We start from the raw sequence: 16,633 nt of genomic DNA on the forward strand, positions 1-16,633 counted from the left end.
TGGCTCTCCCACATATACCTCAGTTGCGCCACAAGGAAATCTAAGCATCCCATAACTCCATAAGCCCATATTAGAGAAAGACATAGGTGTATTGTAAAGCTGATGTGTAAACCACTGAGATATGTTATTTAGTCCCTGTGTGCAGAAATAGTTCACTTTATGGAATGTTACACTGTTGTTATGTACACAATGTACACTTCATCTGTCTGATAATGCACAGAGGTTGGAGACAAAAACCTGTACATGAGAGCAAGGTTTATGAGATCAAGTGAAATCCCTAAATGTGGGAGACAATTGAGGCTGTTTTATTTTTGTCAGGGTGGCTATAGATGCAGGTGTGTAACATGCATCAGAAGACATATGTGTATGCATTTTTTTCAGTCAAGCAACGTCTGTAAGATGCTGTAGTGACATTTCAGACAAGATCTGTTGCTAGGACTGTAGCCAGACTTTAGGGTACTGAGGAGAAAACAGATGAGTTGTCTGGAGCCATCTTTGCTTTTCTGTCCTGGATAACCAGAAGGGAAAGGCAGTAATAGATGGTTCCAGGCAATTTCAGAGGCAAAAGCTAATAAGATGAATCTTGCAAAAGCTGTCATGATACCAAATGAAATTAATAACATTTTGCAGCAGCAGCATGCCAGGCGCTGATATGCGTTCAAATGGCTGAGAAATGAGTGTCTATCAAATAATCATCATCAGAGCTGCTTGAAAACAGCACATAGTGCGTGCAGGCACCCTGCTGACCGGGACACTGGGAAAGCTGCTTGTGTGTATCTGAACAACATCAGCATGACCTCACTTTTTCTCAGGTGGCTGAAAAAGTGTCAGGTACCTTTAAGTAAATCAAAGAGCATTGTCTGCCTCTTAACGTTATGAAGGCATTATTTGCTCTGTAATTAATCTGAAAATTGTTTGATCTGTTTTACCCAGAAATGACAACTTCCTTCAGCGTTCCTTTGAGATTCTCCCCAGGATGAAGAAAGCAAACTGCTTCTTCCCCATGGTCTTACTGACATGAGTCTGGGTAGCCTGGGGAATTGAGCTGATGAAACTCCCATTTTTCTGTCAATATATTCTTTTATTTTTTTCATAACTCTTCTCACACATGGCTACTCGGATAAGAAGTATTTTAGAAAATGTCAGATGTGCAAAACAGTAAGATAAATTGCTGAGAAATATCTATTAATTCTAGGTTTTCATAACGATGTAAGCACTGGGCAGTAAAAGCAGAGGAAAATATATAGGAAAGTGAACTTCTGAGACTGCATAAATGTTTCAGATGTGTTGGATGTGTTTAATACACCCTAAACTTCCGTTTTGTGTTGGCGTTTCTGTATGTTTCCTCTTGTATACACAGCAGCCTCGCTTTCCTTCTTCAAACCATGCGCATGGTGCCACGTGCCTGAGGGAGTGGTGGCTTTTGTGTCACTTGGAGTCTCTCAGTTAGGCTGGGTGCCTTTCTTCAAGGTCTGCTGTAGCTCAGACTAAAGTTGTGGATTTCTGCGTTATGCTAGGGGTTAAGCTTTCATAGCCCTGTTGTCCCATCTAGCTGAAAACCTGTGATTGTTGAAATCTCTTTGGAACTCACTCTTGCAGCCAGCCTTTACTTTCTGATGTTGGACCTTCAAACAGTGGCTGATCTGATAAAGCTGTACAATTCCCAATACAAAAATTGTTTGTCCTGCATCCTGCTTTCAGGAGAGGTGCTGGGCTCCTGTGTGATATTTGAAGTCCCAGTGAGATACTGTACCCTGGTCTGTTTTCACCAATCTATGCCCATGTTATAATATATGTACATATACATTATTCACATTCTGTGCTTTCCATGCACAGCAACGCTTTTCTCAAAGGTACCTTTCCTCCCCATTGCTGCTTCTTTTTCCTTTCTCGCCTTGTGATTTGGTATACCACTCTGTAGTCTGTTGTCTGAAGGAGGAGTAAAGTTTAATCCTGAGCCAGTATGTGCCTGAATTTACATCATTTATAGATGTGCTGATTTTACTGCTGAAGATGTAAATAAGGGTAGAATCTGGCTCTATACAAATTTTGGGTGTGTGGCCAAGATCCATGCTGTTGTGTTTTGCCCTGTGCAAATCTGTTTGTGTTTAAACATTGTGTCGCAGTGGCTTTAGGAAGTTGGCTGGCCATCCGCTGGCAGCATGGAGCAGAGCTGTGGCCACCCTCTGCTTTCTGAGATCCTTTTTGCCTCTCCAGCTCAGTGAGAGCTGAAAAAGCAACGGGCAGCCCGTTTGACTCCTTGGTGAGTACAGGTCAGGAAGAAAGTCATTGTTCCTCCCCAGTCATTTGGTTTGGTTCCTGAAGTAATGTCTGTTGGCTCTCAAGAAGCAGGTCTTTTTAGCTAGAACAGGGGCATGTTGATGTAGGATGTCTGTGCTTGGCTGGTGGTGGTCCCCAGGTCTGCACTCTCTGTATTCTGGAAGCAGAGGATAATTTTTTTTTTACCCCGATGTGCATTTGGGATAGCAGAGACAGGTAAAGTGGGCAGTTGCTTTGAGTGGCAGGTCAGGAGAGGGAAAGAATGTAAAAATATTGAGCTAGAATAAAGGAGGGTGACTGACACACAAGAAACAAACATGGTAATTAGAGTTCATGGCTGTTGTTTGATACTGATGTGTATCTTTGACCTCTTTCACTGCTCTCTGTTCCTGTGTCTCCACAAATAAGGGGGAGTGTAGACAGCTGAGAAAGTTGTTTTTTATGCAAAGCTTTTTCATGTTGCTGAGCTGAAGGGAAGGGAATAGCTGAGGATGTGGCTGAAGCTAACTATATCAGTTTACTCTGTTCTGTATTACAGTCAAGCCCTGATGTCAGTGAGAAGCAAATCCAGTGGGTTTGGGTTATTGTAGGCTTTGCACATTGTGCGATGTCAGTAGAACAAAATGAAAAAAAAAGCAGATACTAGAAAACAGTCCTTTTTAGAGAGAAAAAAAAGTTTGTTGGTTGGTTTTTAATGTAATTTCCCTGCCCTATTCAGGACCAAGAAAGCTCTTTCCCCAGAGTACTTTCCGTTCAGAGGCTGTCTCCCAGATGGTGCTTCCTAGATGGTAAGTGCATCTCCCTTCTCTTGTGCCTAGCATGCTGCTGGCTTCTGGTGTGCATGTAAAGGACGGTGCATCTGAAAGTGTTACTGTGGAGGGGTAACTGTTCCTTCTTGTTACACTAAGCACATAAAAAAATGGAGCTGAGTTCCCCCCTTTCCTCTCTGAAAAATGAATCAGGCCTCCTTTCATCTAGCATCAAAATGTCTACTGTAGCTTTGTCCCCTCTGCCCCAGGAGACACGTTCTTCTAAGTGTGGTTACAGATTTGGTTTGTTAGTGTCTCTGCTGTGATGAGCAGCACTTACTGCATGGTATTGCCGGGACTCAGAGCGCAGCTGCTTGTGGCAGTGTGCTGCTGCTGGAAAGGCTGCATTTTTCACTCTGGTTTCTCTTTAAGTACTATAGTGTTTAGGTACTTATGGTGTTTAGGTGATGGAAATGTATCTCCCTTTCCCTGTAAAACTACGCTTCAAAAGCACTTCATGTAAGTCCCTGGGAACTGTGCTTGTATTTGACCCAGGCTTTGTCAAAGCAGACAGCTTATCTGTGCTTTACATCAGGCTCCAGAGCACTGAAATTAGCAGCTAAAATGGATGGCATCTGCTTTTGCAAAAGCTTCGGGATGAGGAGATTGAAATTTTTATTGTTGTAAACAAAAACAATTTCTCCTTGGCAAGTTCTAATTGCTTTTCCTTGTCTCTCATGAGGGAAGTTGATAAAAAACATACTGAGAATCTGTTTGGGTTTTGGAGAAAGCTGAGTGGGTAGATGCATTCGGGTTTTGTCTTTAGGGATTTGATAGACCCTTGCAGTGCCAAAACCCACAATGCTACATCACTGTGCTCTTGCGTCAAAAGTCCAGAATGAACAAATCTAATTTCACCAGCCAAACTGAATGCAAAGCAGAAACAAAACCCCCACATCTGATGAAACACGTCGTAGGTAATAAAATACTTTTAGGTTTAGTAATATAAATTATTTGGCAGTGACAAGATTCCTAATAGGTACTTTATTTAGTGACTCTCCTCTATTTTAATGTGTTTTTCATTAATAGCATAAATTTTCCTTGAGCATATTGGTAATTCATGGTGAATGTCTGTGGCCATGCATGTGATTTACAAAGAGTTCCTGAGCACGCTATTGTTCTTTAGATCCAAAATTTGAATTAATCCTATTAGACCCATCAATTTCATTATGTACTTGCTATATTCTCATCAGAACAATGCAGCTTTTTCTGTCACATTTTAATCTAATCAATTCGGTTTATAAGCCTGAAATCCAGTTTACACATTTTTAAAATATATACTTTAAGTTAATAGTTTTGGTGAATATTGTTCTGTTAAACCTCACCTTTAAATTCACTATTTAACGGGATAGGAATACGGACATAATGAATCAGATTATGTTCTTGTGAAAACAGTGTGATTTCGCTGATAAAGAGGTTGCCTTAAGTGGTGGTGCTGTTAGCTCAGCCCATCTTGTCCATGTGGTTCTGCTCAGGCCATTTTCTTCACTGGGGCTCTGTTGTTTCTGTCTTGCAGCAACTTCTGCTGATCGTTTTTACCGCATTGACAGATCTCAGGTAAAGCTTTATTCAGTTACCATTTCTATGGATTTTTTTTTTTTTTTTTAGGCTATGTCAAATGCAGTTTAAAATGAATGATCTTTCATTCCTCCTGTGTGTTCTAAAATGCTACTGATGTCTCATGAAAAGTAGATAAAAAATTCTGGGCCATTTTTAGTTGATGTAATTCATGTCATTTCACTGAAGTTCTATATCTACTGACAATCTGCCCTTCTGTTTACTACCAATCTGATGTACAGATCAGAATTTTCTACATTTGTCATCCTTATCAAGCCTTACTAAGGGCATCTGTGTGGCACCAGATTATTTGAGTTTGTTTTCACTGATGCTTTTAGTCATCAGAAATCTTGATCCTATGTGTGTGTGACATGGAATAGCTATGGAAATTAGGGTGATGTTACAAATTGAGAATTATGAATCAAATATTCGTAAGGAATCCTAAACCAGTGTGTAACTCAGTTGGATTCAAACCTGTGGTATAGATTTGACAATCTGAATCTATTTTCTAAAAGACCTTTGAAAATTTTACAGATCTTTTGGTGCTTCTGGTTTGTAGCCGGAACTGGCCAATTAGTGGCTCAGCATTAAGTGCAAACTGTTGATTTCACACAGTGGTCATTTGTTTCTGGTCCCCCTGAGAACTGTGCAAGTTGTTCCTAAATCACATGGACATATGACTGTTTCCTAGCAAAAGCAGCTGGTGGTCTAGTTTGAGCAGGAGGAGCTGTGGCTTTGGTTCAGAGGTCCCAGGTTCAATGTCTGCATGGGACTTCTTTGCACACAGTCATATAAATGCTTTGATGAGCTTGTACTTTAACATCTGGAAAGCAAGGGTGAAGAAGATGCTGCTAAAGCAGGGGTCCTCAAACTTTTTAACCAGGGGGCCGGCACGCGGATGCAGTGGCAGGCAGTCATCTGCGGCTGCTTGGTTCCCCCCAACCCCCGGCGGGGGGGGGGGCAGGGGGTTCTGTAAATACCGGGGGCCGGATTGAGGACCCTGGGGGGCTGTACCCAGCCCACGGGCCGTAGTTTGAGGACCCCTGTGCTAGAGGTTAAACTGGGCGATGTGACTCTAGCTTTTTCTGCATTTCTGCAATACTTGACTGTGTACAATTGGTTGTTTTTCCCTCCTACTCCTTTGCCCTGTGTTTCTCTGGGGAAAAGATAATACTGTGTGATGTCTCCAGCGCACAAACTGTGGGAAGTTTCCTGCTCATTCACCTACGTAGACAGACCTACTCACATGGTGTTTTTTGAAGGACAATGAGCCTTCAGTGTCAGTAACAAAAAAGAGGGATTGAGAAAGAGAGCTTTGGTAATGGAGATGTGAAACCAGAATGTACAAGCAGCGGTGGTCTTGGAGAGTACCCCCAGACAACGAAAATTTCTGTCAGCCATCGTTGGAGGGCAGACCATAGGTGCTGGTTCTCATTTTGAAATGCAGTCCTTGGCTTTTTAGGTAGACCTCCAGTTTTACAGCTGAATGACATGGAGTCTGAGCAGCAGCCTTTTAAGTATTGCTGTGAGAGTGAGGCTTGCTGGTTGGGAATTGTGTTTGAAATTGATGAAATATTTATTGATGACTTCAGTGGCATTGGTTTCAGTGAGGGTATATGTGTATATATATATATATATATAAAAACACAGAGTCCCATGAATGTGCTTCAGAGACCCTGATGTGCACCCAGCTTTCCCATAGCCAACTGGCTGCTCTGAGAGACCCGTGATGCTGCAGGTTTGTTATTTGTTCCTTGTATCACTCCAACAGGAACATTTGCACTTTGTGACGGAAATTTCGCAGGACGAGATTTTTATTCTGGACCCAGAACTGGTAATGTCACAGCAGGTGGGGACACCACCAGGAATGCCTGATCTGGTAGTGGAGCAGGCCTCTGGGTGAGTGGTGCTGGGATCTGGCTTTCAGCAGCCGTATTAGAGTGGGACATCTCTTTCCTAGTCCCTTTTTCTGAAGGACTGGGAGATGTGGGAGGGCAGATCTTAGGTGAGGAGCTGGGGACAGGATCAGATGCTGCCATGGTAATGACAGGACAGTTGAATAACATTTACTTCATTAGGTGTCCTGGAGCACACAGCAGAACTAATGGACTTTGGCATCTTTCAACCTCCTCACACTCCCTGATGTATCTGTCCTGCCATAAATCTGCATCGATTGAGTTACAAACCCCTTCTCTGCCCAGTCAGGGCTCTGATGACACTGTGTAAGGCCCTGAAGCCCTTTGTGCCTAAGAATGATGGTGTCTCTGTTTCTTCTCAGCCTCTGGGCAGACCAGAAATGCTCCTATTCATCTTTAGGAACAGTCTTAGTCTCATAGCGAATTAAACTATTTTAGCTTTCTATGGACTGAAAAGTGCTGGGAACCAGTAAGCATAAGAAAACTTCAAAGTGGAGTATGTGAGAAAATTTCTGAGGGGTGAATGCCTTTCTCTTCCTTTTTCCCTCCATAGAATATCAGATCGGTGGAACCCTGCGGTTCGGAAGAGGATGCTGAGCGACAGCGGCCTTGGCAAGATTTCCCCTCACTACGAGGTACCTGACAAACAAAAGGACGCCAGCCAGACCCATATGCTGCAGTAAGAGCCCTCTGCATTTTTCTGCTTGATGATGCACTGTCACCGTCACCACACAGCTCCTAGTGGTTCCTTTAAACCTAATGAATTGTGCCAATGCCGAAATTACAGAAGTCCTTTTGCTTTTTCTAGTTTGCTCCTCCCTTCTGTTTCTTTCTCTTTCTCCATTATTATATGTTCTTGCCTTTGTTTTTTTGTCTGTGGCACCCTGCACTCTTAATAAACCTAGATCCAAGTTTCCAAAAGTAAAGACATTATTTTGGGTGCCTGAAGTTCCAGCTAAGAGAACCTTCATGGCAATTGATTCTGAGACAGACCGAAGCACTCACCCTTAAGGTAGCCCTGCAGTGTGACAAAGCAGAAACCTCTACAAATGGTACTTACTTGCAAAGGTGTAGGCAATAGTTTTCATATAACCTTGAACCAGAGATACTATTTTTGGTGTATGATGATTAAACAGTGGTTTAACTCATACATCCCCCATGTAAGAGATTTCTACCACCACAATCCTGTTGGCCATGTTCAGATTTCTGTAAAAGCATCTCTTCTTCTTCTTCCCTATTTTAGAAATGGTTCTCAGCGTTTTTGTCCTTTTGCTTTAGATTTTTGAATCCAGTGGTAGATCCATAATTGCTAAAAAAGCTGAGCTGGGAAGCACCTGTCTGAATTCTGTTGCTGGCTTTGAAAAATTCTGGGTTTTTGGGGTTGTTTTTCCCCCCTCCCCATGTACATAATGTGTAATTGTGTACATCAATTATACTTTATGTTTCTAGTTCTACTGTGTCTGGATCCCTGTGAACCGGTTTTAAAACTTAGTATAGAGAAATTTGAAATAGTGACCATGTGGTGTTCTTTCAGTTTGACTTTCTGTCTTGGATGTGTGGGGAGGGGGGCTGCAAGGTGCCTGCCAAGTACAGCTCCAGGGCAGATGCAGTGGATGGGAGGCTGCATAGTTGTGTGGCTACAAACTGGAAGCTGCTGACAGTAGAAAGAGATGTCATGGTGAGAAAGGGTGTTCTGAGTAGCACTGCCAGGACACACTCACCTGGTTTTCTCCCATTACCCTGTGGGATTCTGGATCAGTTCTTGATTTTGTGCTCTTTGCAATGTGAAGGATGGTGAATTCAAGTTCAGTTTTCTACAGACTGGAATGGCAGGGCCCAAAATTTGGAGCTGGCAAAGCTGGGAGAAAAATGATGCTTAGGCACTTCTAGGCAGTGTGGAGAGATGGTGACAACATGTGGACTAACTTCTAATTGATAAGAGGATTATTTTGTTTACGTCAGCATGACTGGAAGTGTATGTTTAGCTGGAACAATTATGTTTGGTAGATTTATTAATTACAAGCAAAGTCAGTAGTGCTGCCCAGAGTAAAGCATACCTGTCACTGCCTACTGTGAGGTATTATTTTCTTTATAGCTTATCTAAACTTTTAATTGTTTTGGATGAAATTTTTTGTGGTCAAACTCAGTCTTTGACTGATTCTTTCTCTTTTTCGTTTAGTTAAAACTTTTGCAGAAAAGCTCAGTTGTTTCTGAAGACAAGATTCATGGCAAATGTGCTGCTTTAAATTACCTGCCTTAAAATAAATAAATCCAGCAGTGGTTTCCTGAGACATTTTAGTGCTGGTGATGGAATGAACTTCATTGCAATGAAGTTTGGAGGCTTGACATGTAATAAAGTGTCGCTGTAGTACCAGGGAGGTGCCTTTTCCTGTCCTGAGAAAAGTACCCCTGGGTTTGCCCTGCTGATGAGGTGGTTCGTGTGCTTTGGAGATAGCTCAGACTCCAGAGCTTTGCTTTCCAAAGTTTGTCTGCACGTGCTCACAGAGGAGTTATGCCCCCCACCCCCCGTGCTTAATAATAGTTGCAGGGGTGCCCACTGGGCTGAGGGAAGGGGTCTGCGCTTCTCACCTGCTGATGTCCAGCAGCAAGGAGGAGAGCGAAGCAGCCATTGTGGTCAAATAGAGGTCGGTCAGGAAAAGGTGTACAGAGGAACAGCGAAAACAAGTTGCAAGAGCCAAAGGAGTAGAAACAAAAAGGGTGTGCAGGAACTTGAAGAGCGGGGTTAGGGGATGGGAGCTGGCAATTAGGAGCACGGGGGACATTCAGATAACTGAGGAATCAGAATGGGAATAACAAAGAGGCAGAGGACGTGGCATGCAGATAGGTAAGAGATGAGTGAGACAGGTTAGGGGCATGGCGGAAAGGGTCTGTGGCTGTTTCTCTCCAGAATCTAGAGCTCTGGGCTGATGCAGGTTATTTATTTTACTGGTGGGAGCTCTGAAGTATGTTTAGACACTGCCTCATTTGCTGGCAAGGTGTAAGGTGTACAGTAAATGAGGTGTGGGATTGCAGTGGAGAAAGCAAAGTGTAATTGCATGTAAGGCAGTTGGATGTTGCTCTGGAGGACTGGCTTCTCCCCTCAATTTCCCTGACAGAATTTTTGAATGATGCAGTTTTACAACAAGGTTTTCACAAATGGTCAGTAACAACGGGCTCCTCATTCTATGCATGTCCACTTGAAGTACGATGGGCTGCTGGGAGGCCATTACAAGGAGACTGAAAAGAGAGTGAAGGGCTGGAAACTGAGGAAACAGGCTTTCTGTGTACCTCAGGTTGCATTACTAAAATTAATGGAAAGTTTGTGCCTGCCTTCCTTCTGTCTCACTTGCCCAGCTACAGAATACAGACAATATTGCAACCTCACCTTAGAGGAGCATAGTGAGGGTAAATTTCATGGTCACAAGAAACTCAGATACTGTGGGGACACACAGTCGGAGATGCTTAAGATAAAATTAATTATTTTACATTCTGTGCACAGTTTTGGTAGTGTTGGAATAAATAAATCTTAAGACTGTGCACTGCATATACAAAACACAAAAGGATGTCAAGCAGGTCTCTTACTTAAGCACTGAGGCAAGAGTCCAGTAGAAGAAAGTAGTGACTTATTAAAGGTTGTCATCAGGGATGAAGTGTGATGCTCAAATGACATGAGCTCTGGCATTTATAAGCTTCTGGATGCTTGACTTTGAAACCTAACCTTATAGCCTGGCACTTTACAGAAAAACTTCAAAAGCACTATTATGTTGTGGCAGGTGAAGTAGCTCACAGGTACTTTGCAGAGGTTTGTCCCTTCAGAAATTAGTTTTCAGATAAAACCTGTGGAAAGGATTTTAGCAAAATTCCCAAAAAGGAATGTGGCAGAGCACAGAGGGGACAATTCCTCCTGTACATGGAGTTCTCATGGATCTTTTAAGAGTCATCAGCATCCAGTGTTTTACATCTGGTCCAAAACACTGTATAGCATTTCCAGCTCAAACTGCAATATCCTATAGCCTGTCACTAAGGCAAGTGACAGGGACCTTGCTGTGCGAGAAAGTCATCACTTGACCCAGTGGGGCTGTTTCCTCAGTGGTAATTTTTCTCCCAGACTGGGGTTGGGAGTGATCCTCCTCAGATGTTAGCAGCAGATTAGACCACAGCTCATCATGGTATAGCTGCAGGCTGCTTAGAGTCTCTCTGGCATCACTATACATGCATATACGTGTGTGTGTGTATACACATACATAAAAAAACCAGCCTCTTTAAGATGAAGTCATTATTTATGACAAGTGAGGACTATAGCTAAAAAGACAAAGTATGTAAATAGAGAGGTCCCTTAAATTACTTCAGTCAATGAAAGTGGGGAAGAGAATATGTGATCTAAAAATAATTACAATGTTTGGTGTTGCTTTTGATCATAAGCTGTTGGGGTAAAAAGTAATTTTAATGTAATGGTTTTGAGGTAGGGGTCTTTCTGAAAGAAAATTATTTCTCCTTTTTAATTAAGTGAGCTTCATGTTAGTTAATTTTCAGGTGGCTTTTGACTAATGGTATTTCATGTTTTGCTCCCTTTTCTGATGGCTCTTTGAAATGTGACTGATGTGTGGAGTAGGCAGGACATGAAATAGCATCTTGATGCAGTAACCAGGAGCTGGGGCAAATCATAGCTTAATAGGAACATCAAATTAGTGTGAAGGGTGTATACAAAGAAACAACAGGAAAACAACTGGACTACTGGTACTTGATCTTGAAAAAGGCTAAATATTCTGGGCTGCCTCCACTGAAACATGTAATCGGACTCTTCCTTTGAATGTGGGTGGGTTCATCGTCCTCGTATATCCTGTGTTTAAATGGGGCAGTGAGATGGGGATGACCATCCTGTTGTAAACATTCATTGTTGGCCGTGCATTTCTGTTCCTAGTTATGTGTTTGTCATCCTGTTATGTGATGAGAGCTGGAAAATTGAATAAAACAAAACCACAACAGTATACAAAACTGAAAAGGTGACTATACCTTGGTAGAGGTTTAATCTATGTCTTTTAATTGAAGCTATTAATTTTCCCATTGTTTGGGGCAGTAACAGCCACTTTTCTAGCATCTATCCAGCTGTGATGGTAATGTGTTTCCCAAGTTGCTAGCTGCATTGTCTGAATGAAGTGCATGGCTCGTGAAGGGTGGGCGAAGGTTGGCCAGAATGCCATCTGGCCTTGTCAGGGAGAGGAAGAAAAAAATGCCTGTAGGGGCTGGAAGGTGGCTGCATTTTTTACTTTCTACTAAATAGGCATTAATTGGCTAGTAATATTGCCCAGGCACTGCTTTATGAGCCAATAATAACCTAGTTCCTGAGAGGGAAGAATAAAAAGGCTAAATGCCAATATCATTGCCCAGGAAATCAGTGCAGATGTTACGAAGTGGTTTAGTTGGGGTTTTTTTGTTGGTTGTTTGGGGTTTTTGGGTTTTTTTAAGAGAAATCTGTGTGGTACCAGGTGAGAAGAGTATCAGGTATGCCAATGTGCATCTAGAAAGGAGAAGGAACGATCATCTGGTGGCAGTTAAGAAAATATAAAGAGGTCAGACTTAGGATTTGAACAGGCTAAGCTTCAGCTGCCTAGTGATAGCGAACCTTTAAAATTTCGAAGGTTGGTGAAGACTTGAAAAATCCGAGTGTTTCCCCAAAACCCTTGCATTGGATAACTTGGTGTCTGCTCTTAAATAGGAAGAGTGGTCTGCCCTGGTGTGTTTTGGTAGCAAAATCTGAATTAGTTTTCTGGTTCGGATTTAGTTGAAGTTGCATTTACAAGATGAAGCCACAAGAGTGAAGTGCACATGTTTTAACCAGCTATTTGAACACCTGTACAAATTACTTTCCATTTTTTAAAATCCCAGATGAGGCTTCATGAGTACTGATTGCTTTCAAACAAATCTTATTTAAATGAAGGCATAAGTCACCGTTTCACCTTCACTGTACATTCCTGTGTAGTTCTTATAATAGAATTAGAGCATGATAAAATTCCATGTCTTTTTATGCTCAACCCTCCCTTTTCTTTCTCTTCAGTTGTCTTAGATATGTTTAGAAATAGCTTGCAAAGCACCACTCTTACTATCTTAAAGTGGAGCTTGAGAAAGGTTTGCTCTCCACCTCCTGCTAGGAAAGTGATATTAAAAAGAAGGGGGCCTTAGTAAAAGGAAAGATGGGAACTTAAAGAAGAGGAAACATGATGTAAAAAGAACTGAGAATGATTCAGGGACAGGTAAAATGGGTTAAATAGGGAAAGTACTTTGAAGAAAGCAAAAAAAAAATTATAAGAATATAGCAAATGGATAAGAAATTGTTTTGAGGGAAAGCAAGTTAATTGAATGCGACTGAATGGGAAAAAGTGATGTATCTCAGTGTGGGGTCTGGTCCTGTATTTTGAAAGCTGTCATTATTGTCACAGTGATGCAGTCAAAATACTTAAAACCTTGTGCATATTCCAGATAGAGGTTACAATTTATCCACCATTAGTAAATCTTTTCTTCAGCTGCTGCTGTAAATCTTCCCAAACTCCCGTTTCTGGACGCTTTCTCGACAAAGAAGGCAACTGTTAATTTTTTTACACTCTAGTGCCCAGGTATAGCAAATAATGAATTTTATGTACTTTATGCATCTATTTTGAATATTAATTCTCTCCAGATTTTTCAGTGGGGAAAAAAAAAGTAATTGTTGGAATTCTTTGGAATTCTACCTTGAAGGTATGAGCTGGCAGTTCTGAAAAGATGTATCTCTGCCCTTGTCATGACCCGACAGACTTCCCATCTGCTATTCAGAGTGGGGAATCCACTTCACCGGGTGTGGGCCCAGGTGGTGTAAACAAACACTAGGACTTACCGTGTGATTAATATAATAAACAGCATAAATCAGTGGCCACAAGCAAGCCATTTTCCCTGTTAATATAATGGAGGCAGTGATCATATGCCGCTCACCCTTGATAGTATTCTAATAAACAACACACAGAAAGGTAAAAAGATAGACTACAGAGTTGATTAAAACATTATAGTAAGCTACAAGTGAAAGAAAGTAAATAGACATACGACCGGCTCAGAAGGAAAGCGCAGTGTGACGATGATGGAGAATCTCAGGCTGGCTGAGAGGGAGCTCCATCGAGCGCTGAGTCAATATTTTATACCCTCGCAGTCATGTAGGCTTTCTGTATGGATAACTTCAATAAGCAAGCCTTTTTTATCAGTTTAGACACAACACGATAGTCTTACAGCACTGGATGTGTGCTTCCCCTCAGCTGATAGATCGTTTTTATTTTCTGGGCTCTGTTCCCTTTGAGACAGAGGGTGCGAGCAAGGCAGTGTTATCACATATGCACAGCAGGGATCTGCCTCAGAAAGCAGAAACTACCCAGCCTATGCCCACTCCTGCTCCTCTCTTATGGCTTCAATGGCATCGTCCTTCTTCAGCACACTTCTTTGTGTTTTTTTCCAAACAGCCTGAACCTCACAACTCTTTCTCAGTCCCTTAAAATCTTGCAACGTAACAATGAAAATCTAGCAGGTTTTTTGGCAGTGCTTGAATAATTTTTCTTGAAGCTTCATTTCTTGCCATCCAGAAAAAAGATTCAGCCTGACAAACAATAGGGAGGTTTTTAAAAATGGGGGAATTTGGCTGATAAAAAGGAGTGTTTTCTCTGTGAGATCCCTACGTTTTAAAAATCAAACTCTTCCAGAAATTGTTTGAATCTTTGGTTTTCTCTGTATAGTCAGTTCAGTATAGAGGTACTTAGATCAGGATAGTTACTTTTATTTTGTGGTACGATCATTGAATACAAGAACAATCTGGATACTGCAGCACTGCAGACAGAAATACTTCCCAGTGAAATTCATTTTCTTTCCATATTGACAGCAAAGAAAAATCATGCTTAGTGCCTTGTGTTGCTTTGCGGTCTGTGGGATTTCGAAAGTTTCTTTAAGGACAGCTACTGCTACTGGTATCTGATACTATTTGGAAACTAATTTGAGTGTCCAGCTTTTTTGGTTTTTATTCTAGAAGTTCTCTTTTTTCCCATATAGAGCTGCTATACAGCAACCTCAAGTACAGTTGTAGATACAGAGTATGTATGAATTTGTCAAGTGATTTGTCATGAAACTGGAAATAAGACTTCTACCTGGACAAATATTAATTCACAAGTTAGTTTTAAGCCTCTCTCACATTGTTACTGAATCGGTGCCTGCTTTCCCCAAGCAATGCCCTTAGTTCTACTGATGTTCCTCCCTGTGATAACCAGGAGAAGGGACTCCTGGGTGTGTCTGATCAGTAGACAAAACTTGACTCAACTGCAGAAAAAGGAACACAGTTCAGAGAGGAAAACAGTGTTAAAATCACAGGAGATGGACAGGAATATTGGTACCAAAATATGTACCAAAATATCTTTTCAAAGTCTGGCCTGCATTAGATATGCTCAGGATATACCAAAAATGTATCATGTGCAGACTGTGTATGTCAGGTAAACACAAGAACAGATGTTCTCAACTCCGGATTCAAGAGGCTTTGTGCTACTTCAGCCATGTTGGCACCATCTCAGAGGTGGTTCTGGACATGGGAAGATCCTGACATTTTGCTCTGATGTCTGAAGATACGGAAGCAGGATGAGGGAAAGTGTTACCACGTCCAGTCCCTGCTATGGCAGGGGATGAGCCGTGGCTCTCCAGCAATTGCATCCACCGGACCTGAGAGACCTTTGCAAATGGCGATGAACTTTCAGGAACTTCCGATGTCACCTTTAAGTGATTGAATACATGGAAAACCTTATTTAATCACCTCTTCCCCTGTTAATTAGTAGAGTTTTAATGTCACCAAAGTCTGGCCTTATCTACAGAGAACTGGGGTGTAGAAGAAGAATGTTTTTTACTTATTAAAATCTGTGCAACAATCATTAGTGTTTGGTACTTACACATCATCCTGGCAACCCCTCTCCCAGTAATACTGAGCTTTAGGACACTGTCTTTTTCTTCTGCTTTTGTTAACTGTAATTGGAAAAGGAAGAAATCAGAATTTGATTTAGATTTGCATGTGTATGGCCTTGTTTGTGTATGCAAGTGCAATGCAAATAGTGTTTTCTTCCAGAATTAAGTCTCCAGCCTTTGCTGCTGAGGTACCGAATTGCTAAGGGGTTTTAACAACAGTAGGCATATCTGATGAGGTGGGTTTATGTTTCTGCCCATTTAATATATGGTGGAAATAGAGTACATCCTGTACTGCATCCTGTAGGATGTTTTTTTCTCATCGGTACTTATTACTGAATAATGTTATTATTCAGAGTGTAGCTCCCCAGAGGGGACTGGGTGGGATTTTAGCTTCCTCTTCTCCCACCCGCTTGCCCCTGAGCCCTCATTCTGAGGGCTCTTGATTTTTGTAGCATCTCAACACCTGATGCACAGCTGAGGAAATTCACCCTGCTGACAAATTATTTTGGCAGACAGTGACATGCAAAACACTCCCACACACCACGAGACTACAAATTGGCTTCTTTAGAGAGATCTTGAGTCTTGACTGGCATCCTGCTTTCCAATAGGGAAATGCAAGCAGCCCAGCTCTCCTCTTCTCATTGGGGTGGTTTCAAGCAACAGGATGTGGCATGTGCTTGACAAAGGGACCTTCCTACCTAGATGTTGAAAAAGTCAACTACCACCTAGCTTGAAAATGCTTTCTGAATAGTTCCACTAGATAAGGGGATGAAAATGAGTTTTACATGTGGAATGTGTTGTGGTTTTTTTTTTTGTTGGAGTGTGTTTAAAAGATAAAATTTATGTTGACAGAGTACAGATAGCTGGGTGCCTTGGTTTCTTTAAGTGGTTTACCATAACAGCTATAAATCTGCTTCCCATTCTCTAGCTGATAGCCAAGGCTGAAGCAGTAGAGTTCTTTCTTTTTTCTGTTTTCCTGTTACAACTCTTTTATTCCCTTTGCTTCCATCCTTGCTTGCTTACTTTAGCCCTTGGATTGAGAAGCAGAATCTGTGCTGAGAAGTAAAGCAGCTCTACAGCAAAGGAGGCACTTCTTGTACCGTCGTTTTCCGTTTGGCT

General features: G+C 41.8%; 1 protein-coding gene across 6 annotated transcripts in view; it reads left to right on the plus strand.

Annotated features, from left to right (window-relative positions):
* Positions 1–16,633, plus strand: part of DGKI (diacylglycerol kinase iota) — a 228,521-nt gene that overhangs the window by 165,635 nt on the left and 46,253 nt on the right. For all 6 annotated transcript variants that reach the window (XM_056341498.1, XM_056341499.1, XM_056341500.1 and 3 more), the window contains 4 exons: positions 2,999–3,068; positions 4,606–4,646; positions 6,418–6,545; positions 7,116–7,241. In XM_056341498.1, coding sequence (XP_056197473.1) covers positions 2,999–3,068; positions 4,606–4,646; positions 6,418–6,545; positions 7,116–7,241 — 365 coding nt within the window. The remainder of the gene's footprint in view (positions 1–2,998; positions 3,069–4,605; positions 4,647–6,417; positions 6,546–7,115; positions 7,242–16,633) is intronic.

This window comes from Falco biarmicus, chromosome 5, assembly GCF_023638135.1.
Source record: "Falco biarmicus isolate bFalBia1 chromosome 5, bFalBia1.pri, whole genome shotgun sequence".
Taxonomy (NCBI): Eukaryota; Metazoa; Chordata; class Aves; order Falconiformes; family Falconidae; genus Falco; species Falco biarmicus.